General features: G+C 40.6%; 1 protein-coding gene across 4 annotated transcripts in view; it reads right to left on the reverse strand.

The window, feature by feature from the left end:
* Window positions 1-20535, reverse strand: part of PDE8B (phosphodiesterase 8B) — a 323957-nt gene that overhangs the window by 37419 nt on the left and 266003 nt on the right. For all 4 annotated transcript variants that reach the window (XM_075591122.1, XM_075591112.1, XM_075591105.1 and 1 more), the window contains exons 11-15: window positions 17683-17734; window positions 15427-15504; window positions 12910-12986; window positions 9017-9181; window positions 6500-6545 (exon numbers count right to left, since the gene is read on the reverse strand). In XM_075591122.1, the coding sequence (XP_075447237.1) occupies window positions 6500-6545; window positions 9017-9181; window positions 12910-12986; window positions 15427-15504; window positions 17683-17734 (418 nt within the window). The remainder of the gene's footprint in view (window positions 1-6499; window positions 6546-9016; window positions 9182-12909; window positions 12987-15426; window positions 15505-17682; window positions 17735-20535) is intronic.

A 20535-nucleotide genomic window follows, 5' to 3' on the forward strand; every position in this document is an offset into this window, starting at 1 on the left:
AACAGTCAACCTAGTCACATAAAATGTGTGATATTGGGTTAAAAATGGCACTTCTTGCAGTACAGAGCGCAGTTGAGACAAATAACCATACCAGAGAATATATGAATACTAATTTCACATACATTGAGGAGAAATATGAAGTGAATCTCTTAATCTTCCACTGACTTACATTGGGATAAGAGAACCTTTATCTAGGGAGAAAGTTAGAAATTATAGGTTTTAGTAAAGTGTGAGAGTATTATACATAAGTAGGGAGAGGTGGTCAGTATGCAGATAATAATCAAAAGTGTAACTACATGTTTAACACTGGTTTTCAAGCCTGTTTCATATCCAGCTTTTGAAAATCAGATTGTGAGGCCTCTACTCCATATGCTCCATCCTGGACAAAGATTTTAGTTCCATTGATTTGACTAGCACTGAAGTTTTGCCAGAAAAGGGAAGCTGCTTAATAGCACATTGAATAGAGACTCACACTATGGATCTGGACATGTAAATGAACACACTGAGGGCCAGAGCCACAAAGGTAAAAACCCATATCCACAAAGCTAATTACCGATTCTGCCCGATTATAAGGCAATGTTTTTTTTCAATAAAGTTAAGTTGAAAAGTACATACTGATCTTATAAATTGTGAGCCAGTCAGCAGTAGGATGTATGAGGAAGGAGGGTAAAATGGAGGAAGCTCCACCTTGGGGGCCTGAAAAAGCCATTTTGCCTGTGGCAAGAAGCTCAAATCGAGAGAGACAGACTCAGGGGGAGAGAGAGAGAGACACACACAGAGACAGAGAGACACAGAGTGTATGTATGTATTTCAGTAGTAGCTGTAAAGAAAAAGTTTACACACATACATATATATATATATAACAAACACACAAAAAGAATGTTGCTCACACTATATATATTTGGATAAGCCAGACCCAAAAATAATACTGACTATCTTGATATGAAAAATAAACCAAGAGAGTCCAAAGTAAAATAATAAAGGGAAACTGCTGGTGCTAGGGGATAAAGATAATAAAAAACACACAAAAGACTAAGACAATCCCCCAAAATAGCACTCTAAATATACCACAAAATAACTAATCAAATATAGAAAAAAGACTTGGAAACAAAGTCAATGTAGAAAAGGAATTGATTTTAATAGCGAGCAATAAGATACACTAACATTAAAAACATAAACACACTAAAGGCAGCAAAAATACATAAGAGCTGTGACTAACTAAAGATATACAAAAATGAATAATGCTGAAGAATGAACCAATAACAAAAATGTATCTAAATAATGAGCCTAACAACTATATAAGGCGACACAAAAAAAGCTAAATGGTGCAAAAACAAACCTAAAAAAACCCTAGCTACAGAGCATTTAGCTGGACTAAGGGCATAAGGAAAAGTATGACATAAATAAACCTATATACACAATAATGTTCATAAGAAAAAATAATTACTTTAACGAAGGGGGAGGAACAGGGGAGAAAAAGATAGAAAATACTCAAACCCTGAACAGCAAAAACAAAAAATAATATGAACAAATCAAAAAACATGGATGCATAAAATGCCTGTGGTAACTGCACAGAAGCAAACAGGACACATGGCTATGAAATGTAGGGAAAAGCCAGTGGCCTATGCCAAATCAAACAAACATGAGTATAAGTCCCACAAGAGATAATGACTCCAGGCAGCAGAGAAAATGATACTCATCTGTCATTCAATTATAGAAGAGTCAGTCCCGAGGAGTATTACTCCAATATTTGTAAAAGTAAATCATGCAGTCCACAGGAATAGCACCATGAAGTTAAAGTCACGCCAGCAAAATCATAAATAGCTGCCAATGTTGAACACTCTACGCGTTTCGCCCGTGGGGGGCTTCATCCCGGAGTGGTAAATGAAAAGTGGAGGTGTGCTAGACTTTATACTGTAGCCAATACATATCGGCGTCGCCTTCTGATTTCCGCAGCCAATAGCAAAGACGTATCTGGAGGGGGGCGTCATCTACACCGGTGCCCATGATAGAGCAGTAAGTGCCGATGCATCAGAAAGAGGGAAATCCCAGCTGATGACGTAATTGCTGTGGTGCACATGCGCATAAGCTGCAAGCAGTCGCATCTTGTTATAAGAGCTCTAAATGACGTCATCAGGACATGGGAGACGGACATAAACAGCATACATAAAGTTGTTATCTGTATGATGAAAACCAAAGGATAAAAACACACAGATGTTAAACATGAGTAGAGTGATATTCCATACAAAATATAAGGCATAGATTAGAAGGAAGCAGATACAAACAATATATCGTAACGAGCATCTAAAAAATAACTAATAGTTATAAAGATAAATAGTAAAACAGAGGCGGGAAGATAAAGTATAAGTAAAGGGAGCAGAGAGAGTAACATAGAATATGCTTGTAATAATAGAGAGAGTAAATATTACTAGATCCCATAGCTTCACTGAGCAATATAATCAAAAATGAATGACATAAATAGAAAAAAGGGAAAAAGTGATGTTATAAGAACATAGCAAAACCAAGGGAATCATTCATTCCCTTGGGTTGCATAGTATTTAAAAGGACAATCCATCGGCATTCTTTTTTGATAGTGACCATACTAAAATCTACAATATTGGCTATACCTTAAACTGTAAATCCAAAGGAGTCATTTATTGTCTAACCTGTCCAGGTAAATTAAAATACATAGGCATAACGACCCGCGAACGTCGGATCAGAATTTTAGAGCATTCCAGGAATATTAGATCAGCTCAGCGGGATTTGGATGCTTTTAAAAAAAATTACTTCTGTAGCACGGCATTTCTTACAACGTCATGCTGCAGATAGTACATACATTTCAGCATTTGCCTTTGATAAAGTGTCCCTGGGTATCAGAGGAGGGGACTTGGAAAAAGCCCTTCTCAAAAAATAATGCAGATGGATTGTTCTTCTAAATACTATGCAGCCCCAGGGAATGAATGATTCCCTTGGTTTTGCTATGTTCTTATAACTTCACTTTGTCCCTTTTTTCTATTTATGTCATTCATTTTTGATTATATTGCTCAGTGAAGCTATGGGACCTAGTAATATTTACTCTCTCTATTATTACAAGCATATTCTATGTTACTCTCTCTGCTCCCTTTACTTATACTTTATCTTCCCGCCTCTGTTTTACTATTTATCTTTTTAACAATTAGTTATTTTTTAGATGCTCGTTACGATATATTGTTTGTATCTGCTTCCTTCTAATCTATGCCTTATATTTTGTAAGGCATATCACTCTACTCATGTTTAACATCTGTGTGTTTTTATCCTTTGGTTTTCATCATACAGATAACAACTTTATGTATGCTGTTTATGTCCGTCTCCCATGTCCTGATGACGTCATTTAGAGCTCTTATAACAAGATGCGACTGCTTGCAGCTTATGCGCATGTGCACCAGAGCAATTACGTCGTCAGCTGGGATTTCCCTCTTTCTGATGCATCGGCACTTACTGCTCTATCATGGGCACCGGTGTAGATGACGCCGCCCTCCAGATACGTCTTTGCTATTGGCTGCGGAAATCAGAAGGCGACGCCGATATGTATTGGCTACAGTATAAAGTCTAGCCCACCTCCACTTTTCTTTTACCACTCCGGGATGAAGCCCCCCACGGGCGAAACGCGTAGAGTGTTCAACATTGGCAGCTATTTATGATTTTGCTGGCGTGACTTTAACTTCATGGTGCTATTCCTGTGGACTGCATGATTTACTTTTACAAATATTGGAGTCATACTCCTCGGGACTGACTCTTCTATAATTTAATGACAGATGAGTATCATTTTCTCTGCTGCCTGGAGTCATTATCTCTTGTGGGACTTATACTCATGTTTGTTTGATTTGGCATTGGGCACTGGCTTTTCCCTACATTTCATAGCCATGTGTCCTGTTTGCTTCTGTGCAGTTACCACAGGCATTTTATGCATCCATGTTTTTTGATTTGTTCATATTATTTTTGGTTTTTGCTGTTCAGGGTTTGAGTATTTTCTATCTTTTTCTCCCCTGTGCCTCCCCCTTGGTTTAAGTAATTATTTTTTCTTATGTACATTATTGTGTATATAGGTTTATTTATGTCATACTTTTCCTTATGCCCTTAGTCCAGCTATATGCTCTGTAGCTAGGGTTTTTTTAGGGTTTTTTTTTTTTGCACCATTTAGCTTTTTTTGTGTCGCCTTATATAGTTGTTAAGCTCATTATTTAGATACATTTATGTTATTGGTTCACTCTTCAGCATTATTCATTTTTGTATATCTTTAGTTAGTCACAGCTCTTATGTATTTTTGCTGCCTTTAGTGTGTTTATGTTTTTAATGTTAGTGTATCTTATTGCTCGCTATTAAAATCAATTCCTTTTCTACTTTGACTTTGTTTCCAAGTCTTTTTTTTATATTTGATTAGTTATTTTGTGGTATATTTAGAGTGCTATTTTTGGGGATTGTCTTAGTCTTTTGTGTGTTATATATATATATATATATATATATGAGAATGACAAAACAGAGAGCGCACGCCCCATAGTGTAACACTGTAACATTTAATGTGGGGAAGGGTGGATGGGGGGATTAAAAACACTCACAATAGAAAGGTAAAATATAAGCAGTATGTGATATATAATCACCACCAAGGCATGTCCAAACCGCAGCAGAGAGTCCAAAACAGGCTGGAGTAGATCTCACGAACAGCGCAGTCCCTCCGGTTCACTCGGTTCACTCGAAATCATCCAGGTGATTCTGGCATCAGAGTTGGCCTTCAAATCACTACATGTGCTCCCCGGCCGTAAAGGATGCACACAACGTGATGACGTAGTGTCGTAAATTAGTGATTTGAAGGCCAACTCTGATGCCAGAATCACCTGGATGATTTCAAGTGAACCGAGTGAACCGGAGGGACTGCGCTGTTCATGAGATCTACTCCAGCCTGTTTTGGACTCTCTGCTGCGGTTTGGACATGCCTTGGTGGTGATTATATATCACATACTGCTTATATTTTACCTTTCTATTGTGAGTGTTTTTAATCCCCCCATCCACCCTTCCCCACATTAAATGATACAGTGTTACACTATGGGGCGTGCGCTCTCTGTTTTGTCTTTCTCATAGATTTTGCTGTGGAACTGGTTATTCCATGTGAGAGCTGCCGTGGGCCCCTGGACTCTGTACATTGTTCTGGTGCTAGCTGTCAGGACTCATTGTGGGGTTTGGACATTGGACTTTTATTTTGTTATTTTGTGTATTCATATGTTTGCATTTGCATTAGTATCTATTGATTTTTGTATATATATTTTCAAGGTTTTTTTTACCTTTTAGGCTAATCATTTAACCAATATTAATATCATTTAATATCATTTGATATATATTTCTTTGCTTGTTGGCGCTACTTTTTGTTTCTTTTTTGTATATATATATATATATATATATATATATATATATATATATATATATATTATATATATATATATATATATATATATATATATATATATATATATATATGTATGTATGTATGTGTGTAAACTTTTTTCTTTCCAGCTACTACTGAAATTAGGGGGTCGCCTTATATTCAGTGTCAACGGCCATTGTTTGTCTAATTAGCATAGGCTAAACGGCATGTTATTGTAGCGCAATGCTGCGTTAACATCCCATAACATGAGGATATGTCACGTTAGCATCCCATAACATGAGGATATGTCACGTTAGCATCCCATAACATGAGGATATGTCACGTTAGCATCCCATAACATGAGGATATGTCACGTTAGCATCCCATAACATGAGGATATGTCAGCCTTAATCCCATTTAGATCCTGAAATAGATGTTTAAGTAATGTTAACAAACAGAGGGAAGGAGAGGCAAATAATGCTATATTAGTTAAATCACACCTAACTGCAGTGTTATCTAAGCCCTTTACAAGCCCTATTTCAAGGTCTGGATGTGACATGTGAGTAAAGCCAAGTTTAGGTATTACCTATGTAAAGTCCCTGCGCTTACCTTTACGGACCTTTGTGGATATGTGTTAGGGAAAGCGCCTCCTTTGCGAATATATATGCTTACCGGCCATTATACTGTAATATAGTCTGGCTTCTGGGAGAAAACATGATTTAACGTTACGTTGTTAGTCTTTGAAGATTCACGTTGAGCATAATATGACATTAGATTAGGTTAACATCACGTTAAGTCACTTAATATACAGTAGCTCTGTGGATCTGGCCTGATTGTGTTACTTTTGGCTTTCAAAATTCCTTTGAACAGAATTCTCCCTAATATTTAATTCTGCTTAATTTTACAGAGTTTTCAGTTATGATAATGATGTACAGTTTGTCTTACATTTGTAAACTGTATGAAGTACAGATACTTCTAGCACTTCTAGTTCAGGAGTTGTGTTTTGTGGAGGTGGATGGTTGGTATATTGCAATGCGAAGAAAGGCAAGAAATACCACAGTCGTTGAGCTAAATAAATATACCTGGATTTAAAAAAAAACTTACTTTTTGAGAAAACATATTCATTTCCTGAAAATCTTCTTAATCCATCCTACAACAAATATGTAAAAAAAAAAAAAGTATTCATCTTAAAGTACTACCTGTGGGAATATGTTATATTTCCTCTTGTTTTGCAGTACAGCAAAAGTAGCACAAAGTCTTTCCACCGCTAATTAGCCCACATACTGACCACATCTATTCCCATCGCACCAGACCTCCACTTATTCCCACATTCCCTGTCTTTAACTTCTCCTCTGATAAAAAAGCACTAGTAAACCTACTTGCCTATCAACCTGACTCTTAATTTCAATTTTCTTACATATTCCATTATATGGGGCATTCTCAGCTTCCATAACAATAGACAACGTCCCTAGATCAAATTTGTCGGACTTGCCCCAGTAGGGGCACAACACATTTCAGGGAGAGAAGGAAGGGTTCAAAGCCATCTCCTTTCCAACCCCACCTTTCTCTAATTCTTTCCTCAATGTTTGCCTGGCAGCTTTCCTCCCTACCTATAAACTCCATCTGAAAACCCATCCTGATGGTACGGCATTTTGATAGCTTCAAATCAACCACAACCCTCTCCAAGTCTACGTAGGTTCCCCTCTTAAGCCAGCACTCCAATGTACTGCATCTACACAATCCTATTATCTTTGCAAGTCTCCCCAAATAAGTATTTGTTACGGTACAATCCTTGGAACAGGTGCTTACATGTGTGTTGGGCAAACTATATACTGTAGAATTATTAATCCCTGTTTTTCTTTTTTTAAACTGATCTGTACTGTACATGCCTGGATCATTATACATAAAAATAAACATACATACAAATGTTGTATTGGATGACTCTATAGCCATCAGAAAATACAATTATTAACCTACTGTAATCATATCCGTGTGCTTTATTGAAACCCAATAAAAAAAATAATCTCTCGTAGTACATCCTTCCTTCTGGAAGACACTTAATTTTTTTTTTTTTTTTTTCAACTTTGTATTTTGATTTCTTTGGCAGATACTTCATTCTATTGGGTACTCAAGTTAGTAGTAAATCTCGAATCCTCCTAAAACACTATTAAATAACTATAAAACCAGTGTACAGTAAATAAAAGTACCACTTGTGCATTTGCATGTCTCACACAGGTCTGCAACCCTGCCTATTATCACTTAGCAAACAGTGCTTCCACTGCAGCTAGGGACTCTGGGTAACAACATGCAAATGAGCACAGTGTGTCACTCTTTACTTCTCGCCCACTTTAACATAAACACAGTAATAATTCTAGTTTTACTGGCAGTGTTTTTAATATGGAGGTTAATGGCGTTTTTAAGGAATTGAAGCTCTTCTGTCTATGACTGGTGCTTCAATACAAATTAAGATAACAGAATAGGCTGACATTACCTCTTTATCAGGGTTATCTTAGCACTTACAATTCTCCCTCTAATCAGTTTTGCCTACTGATATTTTTCCTTTACCGTCTGCATTCAGACGTGAGAGCAGTTCACAATATTCACATGTTTAAAAAAGCAACCCCCGTAACAATTTCGTTTTCACTTTTACAGAACAGGGATTCTTCTGGAACATGACTGTCCAAGACTAAGCAATGCAATGACTGTCCATATATACTAAGCAATGCAAGTCAATGGGTTGTAAGATGCCTTCCAATGGGGGATGGGGCCATAAGGCTAAGGCCCCGGTCACGGCGCTCTAATGCGCGCCCGCGCTTTCGGCTGCGCGTTCCGGAGATTCCCCGGTCTGCAGCTCACTGCAGGAGCAGAGACCGGGGGGGGGGGGGGCGTGCCGGAGGAGTGACGGGGGCGCGGCCATGACGTCACCCGGCAAGTTCGCCCTCATTGGCTGAACCGCCAAGGGGCGTGCCTAGCCGCTCGACGCGAGTTTCTGCTCTCAATTCTATTGAGAGCAGGAGTAGCTCTCGCGCGAGCGCTGCGGCCCCCCCTCGCAGCGGGCCCGGCGCCGTTGCGGGGAGGGCTCTGGTGAGCGCAGCGTCCGCCACAGCGGACGCTGCAGCATGCAGCGGGGGCAAGGCCTAAGGCAGAAGAGTGTTTAGTAAATATGGCCCTTGATCCTGCCATTTTCTGTACCATAGACAGCCGCAACTGTACATACCTTGGCTGACATAAAAGCAATGATTTATTCCACCAGGTAAATATGGTTTATATTTTTGACTCATGTGTTGCTTTTGCATTTTACTCTATTCAACTTCATGATACCCTTGTTATAAATGGGCCCATAACCTTATAAGATTAGTGTTTTAATGCACAGAAGCATAAGCTGAGTGATTATAACACTACCTTTGAGGTGAGACATTTTCTAAACATGTGTTAAGCGTACCTTAGCTTACCTTCTGACTTTGGACAAGTCACTTTATCTCCCTGAGCCTTAAGGAACCACAATTAGATTATATGCTCTTCGGGACAGGAACTTATTGAGTGATGCGTACACCCTCATTGCTATTAAATATATATATATATATATATATTATCAATATATCACATTTCCACTTAACTCACAGTCATCAGACCTCCGACAAGATCACTGGTGTGAGGATCTTCATCTTTAGTACCCAGCTGAGGAGAATAGAGTTCTGTTGTGCGTAATATTTCCAAAACTCTGTCCAAAGACTCTGCTACTGTCACAGGACTGTTCTCCTGAGCTGCATTAATTATGTTAATGACCTTGTGAGGAAAAGGAGTAAAAAAGGAACAAAGGTTTTAAATATAGACAAAAATATCACTTGTGAGCACATTCACATGTCTTAGACAGGTCTGCAACCCTGCCTTTCACCATTATCACCTACAGTGCTTCCACTGTGGCAAGGGATTCAGTCTGACTTTTTGAGACTCAAAAACTGGATTTCCCAAAACAAACTGTTTTTAAACACTGACAAGACTGTAACAATGGTATTTGGGAACAAGACTAAATTTTTAAAGTCAAGCTCCAGTTCGGAACCAACGCTAACACCCTAACTCCTGTCACTAGTTTTAAATACCTGGGCATATGGTTTGACTCGCACTTAACATTCGGAATGCACATTGATACCCTGACATCCAAGACCTATGCAAAACTAGGTATACTTTACAGGAACAAATCCTCCCTAAGTCTGCTGGTCAGAAAGCGTATTGCACAGCAGATGCTAATGCCAATTATCGACTATGGAGACATAGTATATGGCTCAGCACCCCAAACCCACCTTAGCAAACTTGACACCCTCTACAATTCAATATGCCGTTTTGTTCTTCAATGCAACTACAACACACATCACTGCGAAATGCTCAAAGAACTAGATTGGTCATCACTTGAGTCTAGGCGCAAAGTTCACCTTTCTTGTCTTGCCTTCAAATACTTTCTGGGCAAGCTACCCATCTATCTGAACAAGCTCCTCACTCCTACCACATGCAGCACTTATCATCTGGCTCAATAAAGTATCCGGCCGTTCCTCCTCTTACCGTGCACCACAAAACTGGAACAACCTACTGGAGACTCTCACGTCCACCAACAGTTTAAGTTCTTTCAAAACTAAGGCTGTCTCACATTTTAATCTGGTCTGTAGCTGTTTCAAAAGCCTATAATATATTTTTTCTTTAACTCTGCATGCAATGTCTTGTATATAATGTATACCCAGTTCTTTTATGTAACTGTATTTGTAACCATGAATTATTTATCTTAACTCTGTGCCCAGGACATACTTGAAAACGAGAGGTAACTCTCAATGTATTACTTCCTGGTAAAACATTTTTATAAATAAATGCAATAATGATTATAGTGATTATAGTGAGTCTGGGTACGCTGTGGGTACTCGGAGGAGAAAGCCATGAGCTCTCCCGTTTCTACTCGCCTCTATGTCACATGGAGTTTGAAATACATCAAATGCAACTCCCGGTTGCCGGTTCTATGAATAAGATCAATGTACAAGAACGTACAACTACATAATGCTGCTGTGGGGAGGGGGGGAGCTGCTGCTATGGGGAGGGGGGGAGCGGCTGCTGTGGCGAGGGGGGGAGCTGATGCTGTGGGGAGGGGGGGAGTTGCTGCTGTGGGGAGGGGTGGGAGCTGCTGCTGTGGGGAGGGGGGGAGCTGCCGCTGCGACACCGGGCTCAGGGAAAGCTGGGAGAGTTATCCCGGCTCTCCCCCCTCCGGCGGACGTGTAACACCTGATCGCGGCGGCCATTTATTTTTTAGCGCGATCCCGGTAATAACGCGGTCGGATCGGGTGGCCCTAGAGGACTTATTCAAATTGCTTCTGGGTCTAACTGCACACTTAATACAACCAGCACTTGAAATCAACCATACAGATCAGTATATGCAAGCTCAGAATTCGTTAGAAGCCTCTGTTTAAATAGGGACACCCACCTGGTGTCTATATTAACAAAAATAGAGAATAACCACAGACGGCGCGTTGCCTAGCAACATGGCGTCATGACATCAGCAGCGTCATATGACGCTACAATGCACAATGATGTCAGATGCTGGAACAGGAACTAATCAGACAGCAGTGGCTGCTCAGCTCAGGGTTGTCCAGAAACGTTATTGTATGTATGCCTGCTCTGATGTACTAATACAACAGAAGTTTGTTTGAACTCAACCTAAGGCTCCTGTGTGCTTCCTCTAACTCCAATACCTATTCATGATTTTGTAGTAATATATGTAGAATTGCAGTAGTTATTTTTAAATCTTAACTTCAGTAGGATGTTATAAAAAGTATAGAGATGGATAATATGTTTATTGAATAGGCACTATTTGTACACTTACATTGATAATTTGAAATTAAATGTGTTAAAAATGCTTAAAATAAACCAGTATCCATTAGGCAATTAATAAAGTATTAGCCAGCTATTAGTATATAAATACTGGCTAGCCCCATGCACTTTAGACTCCTGACGAAGCCCTAGTTGTGAAACACGTAGAGTCCAGGAGCCACTGCACGCAGAGGAGAGGGAGGTGATCGGAGGTCACATCACCATCTAACCCACTTCTAGCGAGACGCGAGACTCGTGACGTCAGAAGCGGGAAGAGAACCCGGGCGAGTGTGCCGGCATCCCCAGCGTTCCACAGACTCACAAGGAGAAAGTGTGGGACCCCAGAGGAAAGGACTGGACCAGGACCAGGCGAGAGGCGACCCCCAAAGACCCCTGTACATTGAATGTAGGCGTATTACAAAATGTGAGTGTAAAACCTGCACAAATTGTATAAACCCATCTGTTACAACTACACGCTGGAATCCATTCTCTCTTCATTGCCCCAAAGACTTCTGAAATAGATTACTGCGGGATGTGTATGAAGAAGAATTTACAAACATATAACCACTGGTTCTGTGTTTTCACACAAATTATTTATATTACACTTTATATTGCACTTGGTAATTAACCTCTCAAGCATAGTTTATATTTATACACATTTGCTCATGTTTTTTGCACATACTGTATAATGCTGTATGCACTTTAATTGAACACTGCACTAACACTTATATTATATGCATTGCACTTTAAATATATTAGCACTTTAATTGTATATTGCACTAGCACTGTGATTGCGAATATTTTATATATGTATTGCACTTGGACATATGCACTAGCACTTTGATAAAGTTTATATTGAAGTAGATAGCGCTCCTCTATTTTTCTACAAGACTATAAGATACCATCGAATCTGCTCTACGCAAGGGACAAACACTTTAACTCACTCCATAATGCCTTCATGGAGTAAACCACTCTGTCCACCAAATAGACAGAGAAACGTAATGAATCATACAGAACGTTTACAACAGTAAATACTAAAAAGGAAGTCTGAACGGATACCTCTATTCATAACCTACAGTCCCATTCTTATACAACTCAAAGATATTATCAAAGATCTACAACCCATGCTCTTTGAGGATGAAAAACTAAAAAACATATTTCCAGAACCACCCATGATAGAAGAGCATGACAATTAAGATATATACAACAATGGCTTAAATTGAAATGCTAGATTCATGACAAATTATGGCAACATTTAATCCACTTTCAGTCCCACATTTTAGAGGTGTGAGTATTTCAGCCTGACACCTCTTCTCACTTCTGACATTCCCCCACCTCTGACACCTACTGTAGCATACTTAGCTCTTGCTAATTTATGATAATCTTCTCTACACTCCACTTGAAGTCTCCCTACAGAGTTTATCTCAATCCCTTCTTATCACTTTAGGATGTATAGGTTTCATTTGAACTGTACGGCCACAGTACACTTGAAGAAGAAATCTATGAGGTTTCAAAAGTTCTGTGCACTTTAATTTAATCTACGGAAAACTCTTATGTTGGTCAACAAAAAGCTATTAGTTTACGACGAATTTGCATTCCACCAGTACTTTGAACTACATCAATGTTATTTCTCGAAACTATATTAGTCGTGATGAATATTTGATTACCTTAGTAATAGGCGCCTCTATGGTCATGGTGTGGATTCGTGCCATTGATGAATACCGATGGTTTTGTAAACTTGGGGCTGTACAATGAGACAAAAAACAAATATTTGTTTAATTCACACAGAATATATATTCAATAGCACTTGTTACACGCACGCACGCACGCATGCACACGCATGCACGCATGCACACGCACGCACACACACACACGCACGCACATAAACTGCAAGGGATAACTGAAACATTCTAATTTTCTACTAACAAAATATCACTTAGGGTTGCCAGGTGGCTTCTCAAAAATACTGAACACAATGGTAAAAGGTGCGAAGAGCGCGAGACTCACACACACCCCAATCTCACCTCTGTGCACCCCATGCTGTTTTCTCCTCTCCTTGGCCCAGCCCCAGACTCATGACACCTCCTCCTGATAGGCTTCTGCCGGGTAATGCAGCCAATCAGGATGAGGAAGCTGCCCAGCGCCCTAGCAACAGCCCTGCTTTCTGCCTGCTAAGGGAAATCCCATGCCCCCCCACCCCCCAGCCGGTTAGGTCACTGTCCAAAGAGGTAATACCGGTATACACATACACGCCCAGAGAGGTAATACCGGTATACACATACACGCCCAGAGAGGTAATACCGGTATACACATACACGCCCAGAGAGGTAATACCGGTATACACATACACGCCCAGAGAGGTAATACCGGTATACACATACATGCCCAGAGAGGTAATACCGGTATATACATACACGCCCAGAGAGGTAATATCGGTATATACATACACGCCCAGAGAGGTAATACCGGTATATACATACACGCCCAGAGAGGTAATACTGGTATATACATACACGCCCAGAGAGGTAATACCGGTTATACATACACGCCCAGAGAGGTAATACCGGTATATACATACACGCCCAGAGAGGTAATACCGGTATATACATACACGCCCAGAGAGGTAATATCGGTATATACATACACGCCCAGAGAGGTAATATCGGTATATACATACACGCCCAAAGAGGTAATACCGGTATATACATACACACACAGAGAGGTAATACCGGTTATACATACACGCCCAGAGAGGTAATACTGGTATATACATACACGCCCAGAGAGGTAATACCGGTATATACATACACGCCCAGAGAGGTAATACCGGTATACACATACACGCCCAGAGAGGTAATACTGGTATATACATACACACCCAGAGAGGTAATACCGGTTATACATATACGCCCAGAGAGGTAATACCGGTATATACATACACGCCCAGAGAGGTAATACCGGTATATACATACACGCCCAGAGAGGTAATATCGGTATATACATACACGCCCAGAGAGGTAATACCGGTATATACATACACGCCCAAAGAGGTAATACCGGTATATACATACACACCCAGAGAGGTAATACCGGTTATACATACACGCCCAGAGAGGTAATACCGGTATATACATACACGCCCAGAGAGGCAATACCGGTATACACATACACGCCCAAAGAGGTAATACAGGTATACACATACACGCCCAGATACTGTAGGTAATAACATACACATACATGTCCAGTATTACCTCTAATATTTGACTGGACAGAGTGTCCAAATACAGGACAGTCCCGTTCAATACTGGACACCTGGCAACCCTACTTACACTGCAATGTGACAGATGGAGTCATATACAGATGAAGCTATTCTCCCCCTACCCCAGAGTTATTTTCCCAGGGAAGGTGAGTGCCATTGGCAGTGGCGGAGGTTCATTCTTTCTTATCAGTTCCCCCGTATTGTTAATCCCCGCTGTGATGCATTACTAATGCGCGGGAAATAGCAAATATTTGACCTTGCACTGCATAATAAGATGTACATTACAGTGAGTGAATTTCTTTTGAATATGCCACATATGCAAAAATGGTTAGTAAATGTTTTGTAATTAGCTCCAACTTGTCAAGATTATTTTGGCTCAATAATTAGCATTGCACACAACACTGATTACTGCTTTTTATAATAGCTACAGCAGGGGTAGCCAACTTCAATCCTCAAGAGCTAGGCTTTCAGAATATCCCTGCTTCAGTACAGGTGGCTCAATCAGTGGCTCAATCTTCGAAGACTGAGCCACCTGTGCTGAAGCAGGGATATCATGACAACTTGACCTGTTGGTAGCTCTTGAGGACTAGAGTTGACTACCCCTGGGCTTGATATTAAAGGCAACTGAACTACAAATGAGGGCTGCTATGTCAGACAAAATGTATAAATAGGGTAAAGACGCTGCAAAAGAATTACAGACAAAATAAATCCATTTATACCAATTAATTTACAAAGTACCAGTATAATGCCAATCAAATCCAGGTATGCAAGACTACAAAAGAAACACTTTGTCAGCTATATACAGTAAGCTAGTGTCCAATTCATTTATTAGAAGCAACATTTCTCATACTTATCATGTGTTCACACTGGCTGATACAGTTAATGTTTTGGTTAGAAAACAAATTGCGATTGCCACACTTCTTACCATCACTACTTCGAGATGTGACAGATCTTACATCGACAGACTCTTTCCTTCTGTTTTTATGTCTGAATGAGTGGGACTCTGAAAGACAATGCAAAATTGACATTCAATTGCAGTCATATTATAGTAGAGATTGCATAAAACACAATGTCCCAGATACATCAAACTTCAATATCCTAAAAAAGTGCGATTATCGCCCAAGATTTGTAAAAATGTATCGACTAGCATTCAGTTGTGACACTTTTTAGGTTTTTAAAAAATATACATATACAAGTATAGTAACAAAAAGTGTGCGGTATAGGCAGCACAGCCATTCTAGAATCGAAAGTTATGATGCTTGTGGTGGGTGCAAAGGGAATAGTGGGAGACCCCAATCTCCCCCCAAGATCAATGTAAAGTACAGTGAGTGTTCCCAGCGCTCCGATAAAGAAATATGGCACGTATGTCTAATAAAAGAAAAATCAGTGTGTATTGACAAAATTGTGGCAGCAACAACGCAATAAGGTGCAAAAGGCGATACAGGATAAAGAAATATACAAGTATAATCTGAGGTGAAGGAGGGGAAGGGAAGGGAGGGGGAAGAAAAAGGTGAGCACACAGACAAGGTAAGGAAGTGCAAAATACAGTAATATAAGACATGAGAAAAAATGCAGGGAGCAACGTTAACGCTTCAGGGTCCACAACCCCCTTCTAATGGCCAGTTCCCATAGTACACCTACTGAGGGACTATGGTACTTCCCAGCACTCTAACTTTAAGCCATATAGAATAATGTGCTATAATCTTAGCAGTACATTATAGACAATGCACAATATAATACAGTGCTAAGGCAGAAGAAATCACAATCACAGCAATTAATGTGAAGCGACAGTAACAGCATACAGAGCAACAGGTAAAATGCACAAAAATCGCATAGGTTCAACATTTCCTTTGTCCATATCAGCACAGGTGATCGTTGCTATCAAGCTAGTGCATAGCTAGAAACAAAGAGGAACTAGTCACTGTATAAGTCCCCAGAAGAGACCTGGCTGACTAAAAACATGATTCCTGTGACCCAGGTCACAGGGGGGACCAAGCGGATCTGCAATCACCCTGTTACTGAGATCAGGAGAGAATACTGGCATACAACGCTGTGTTCTGCAGGTTCTGGAGACTCCTGAGCACTTTAATGTGTGAAAACGTGTTATGGTAGATAGTACTATACTTTGTCCTGTGGAGCTGCTTTTCGAGAGTTTGTGACCGGAAGAATTGGGAGTGTGAAGTGTTTGACTGCACACATACGGGGCTCACAAACCCACAAGTGGAAGGTCTTCACCGAGCTAAAGCTGATCCCAGCGCGCAGGATTTACAGCTCCAAGATCTACTCTGCCCCTTACCCTCTTAGATCAAGAATTGGGCAGCATGGACATACCCTTTTAGCTATCCGCTGGACTACTGATACCTTATATGTAAGTTTACACTTCCTTTTATTTGTATTGGTGGATTACATTTTTCTTCAACTTTGGTGCGCTCTGTGTGTTTCTTTTTGACAGTGAGGCTAGGGCTGTGTGCATATAAGATTGTGTCATCCGCATACATGTGCATTGAAGCTCCCTTACAAGCTGTAGATAGATCATTAATGAAGACTGAAATGGGAAGAGGCCCCAGAACAGATCCTTGAGGGATCCCACAAGTGATATCCAAGGGGTTAGAGTTAGAGCCCGAGATAGACACAAATTGGGATCCACCCAACAGATATGAGGTTTCACCTATTCCAGAGCACTGAAGCTTGTTTAACAAGATAGCACGATCAAAAGTATCAAAAGCCTTTGCAAAATCTATACATATTTCACCAGTTAGTTGTCCCAGTTCCATTCCACACTGGATCTCATTGAAAACTTTTAGGAGGGTAGTTTTTATGGAGTGGTTTGGGCGAAAGTTCCCTCCACTTTCGTTTCCTGTATCTGGGAATCAGCCGCATCACGTGCTCAATCTATGAGCAATAACATGATGCAGATGTGCAGGGATTCGGTGTTACTCAGGTCCCGCCAGTCTCCAGACCCCCAGCACTGAAAAGATTAAACGGCAAAAGGGGCTGAAGGAGCAGATCAGTGGGATTGTCCCTGAACCCATTTTCAGTATCTATATTTTAACTTATAGAATGTACACAAACATTTTAATACGGAAATCTGAGCAAAGAATTCTTTAATGGGAACACACGTACAGTACATTATTTCCAGACAACAACTTTATTCCCTTGGAAATAAATAGTAGTAAATTACCTGTTAGTGAATTGTCTCCAGAATATTTCTCTTCTCGGTTTATCTTGTAGATCTAGAGTTAAATATGAAAAAAGGAGATAAAATAAAGTTAGGGCAGACATACTGTAGTGCCGACAGTTATTCTAATACAAACCCGTGGCAATCGTTTTTGTAGGATCTGTATTACACACAGGAAATCAGTTAACAGTGTGTACAACATTTTGTAAAAGTACACATTTCCTACATTAGCCTTTCCTCTTCCTGTCTGTGATGTCATTGCTGGCCCTTGTTGATTGACTAGCCAGCAGGTTTTCTTTGTTTTGTTTTCTATCCTGGCGGCCATCTTTGGAGGTCCAGTTGTCAATAGTCCACAAATAACGCAAAAGAATAAAAGGTAGAACGGACTGCTGCCTTAACTTTCAATTCTAACATTTGTAACTGCCAAACTGTAATCTTTGTTTGTGTTAAATAGATCACGCTCACAAATTCTTTTGGCATAATGCACGGCTAACGGCTTTAGTAATTTCTACCGCTACTTTATAATTTATTGCTAGAGTCCATTGGGCATAAACAGATCATGGCTCCATTACGTTTAACCCTTGAACTTCTATCTACCGTGTGTACTCAGAGGGTGACAAGAAGCCGCAGAGCAGCCAAAAAATACACAGCTAAACAAACAGCAGGATCAGTAATTTGTGATCACAGACTATTAATACAATATACCTATGCCTATGATTACAAATGTCTATCTAATTATATCTGAAACTCCTTAATGAATTGGCCATCACTATTTCCTCTGAAATAATAATAACATCTTGTATAGGGACACATTACTAAGCAGTGCTAATTCATAAGACACTCTTACTTAGGGTGGGCTTTAGGGTGTCTTCCAACGCTATAATGTGTTGCATGGCATAGCATAGCTTAGTTTACACTGCGCCCACCCCCGCCCCCACCCCTGGATTTTATTATAAGCATAGAGAAAAGGTTGTTTTTCTTTCTTTTTTTTTAAAGTACGGTATCTGTACTGCAGTGCTTACAATTTTCAATGCAATGTTGGGTGCCTGAAGCACAGAGGTATAAAGTGTGAGTGTGACTAGTTGAGCCTGGAATTTAACCAGGCACCAGTGCTTTTATTTATTTAATATTTATTTATGTATAAAATGTTTTACCAGGAAGTAATACATTGAGAGTTACCTCTCGTTTTCAAGTATGTCCTGGGCACAGAGTTACCTTATAAAAATACGTGGTTACATTAAATGAACAGGGTTATACAGTCAATTCACAGACATTTCATGGACAGATAGAGTTGGAAAATTGGGTTCAGGGAATAAAGGGCTTGTGAGTTTCAGATTGAAATAGAGAATCTTTAACATCACCAAACGTCAGCAAACAGCTGCCCTTTGGCTGTCCGCCTTTGGAGCGATGCAAATGTACACTGAAGGGGTTGACATTAAATGCAGCTATGAATTCAAAGTCCTTTGTCTTCCTGTAATAACACCTGTACACAGGCCCGTCCACAAGAGGGGGGGGGGGGGGAGCACAGGGGCATCTGTCCTGCGCCCAAACTCGTAAATTAGGTCCAGTCCGGTCAGTCTTGCCTAACTTCTGCTATCGGACATCGGAGTGGGCCCACTCTGCTGCCGGGTAGGGTCCGGACCGCATCTCAACAGGTAGGGTCCGGGGAGAGGACAGGGTGACAGTGAGAGAAGGGAGGCAGAAGTCTGAAGTGAGGGGGAGAAAGGTGAGCGAAATAGCGGAGAGTGAGAGGGGAATAGAGGGGGAAGTGAGAGAGAGGGGTTAGCATAAGAAAGAGGGGGGCTTGAGTAAGAGAGAAAGAGATGGGTCCAGGAAGCGGGGGTAGAGTGAGATAGAGAAAGCAGGGGGGGAGACAATGAGGAGGGGAGAAAGGAAAGAAGGGGAGAGAGAGTTGTGGACACTTGCCCTCTGTTAAACAACTTGGGGGCCCAGGTGGAGACTGTAGTCCTGAGCCCCAGGAAAGCAGCCGGTGGGCCTGCCTGTACCACTATACTATGCTGAAGATTTGCATTAACTATTAGTCCCTAAAGGGTTACTAGCAGTGTTAGTGTATGCTAGGCCCCACCTTGGGTTGCTATGTAGATCCAGACATCACATAGGGGTATTTAAGAAGGAGGGACTTTTCTAGAAGGCCACGTACCAGGAGGACAAGAGGATTGGAGCAACGAGGAGAGTAGACCCCCATGTTGTTACAGTAATAGTTTAGACCATGCCCCCCTACTTTATTACAGGGATAGAAACCTTCTTAGTTACGATCCCTAGAGAAGACTGAAGGAGTTCCAATATGAGTTGCTAAGTATGAAACGGCATGCGACAGAGTGTTACCACTCAGTAACAAAGATTCCTGGATGTCGGCTTCAACCGTGGATCTGCCTGGACATTCCTCTCAGGCTGAAGTGGAAGAGGCAGTTACCATAAAGGCCAAAGGTATTGGGTTACATATACAGGACCCGCTAGGATCCCCACATGATCCTAGTATTTCACGGATAATAAGGAGAGATATCCCAACCAATGAGAAAGGAGACCGGGTCCCACATCTACGTAGAACAACTAAGTAAATATACCTCCGCTCAAGTGTTAAGAGTGGGCACTAATGGAAGAACCTTATTCATGTATGTCTGATATAAAATACAGTGCAATGTTGTCAAAGGTGAATCAGCTGTCCCTGTGCTGCGGACACAAATAAATGACAGTTGTACTATAAAAGTTCCTGGCATCCATTAGTATACAACTTTGCTACCTCCACCCAGCCACCTGAATCCAGCCCCTGAGTCAAGGTAATCCACTTATACAGCCATACAACACACACCGATGTAGTCTCCCTAGAAGCCGGAC

The sequence above is a fragment of the Ascaphus truei genome, chromosome 1, assembly GCF_040206685.1.
Source record: "Ascaphus truei isolate aAscTru1 chromosome 1, aAscTru1.hap1, whole genome shotgun sequence".
Taxonomy (NCBI): Eukaryota; Metazoa; Chordata; class Amphibia; order Anura; family Ascaphidae; genus Ascaphus; species Ascaphus truei.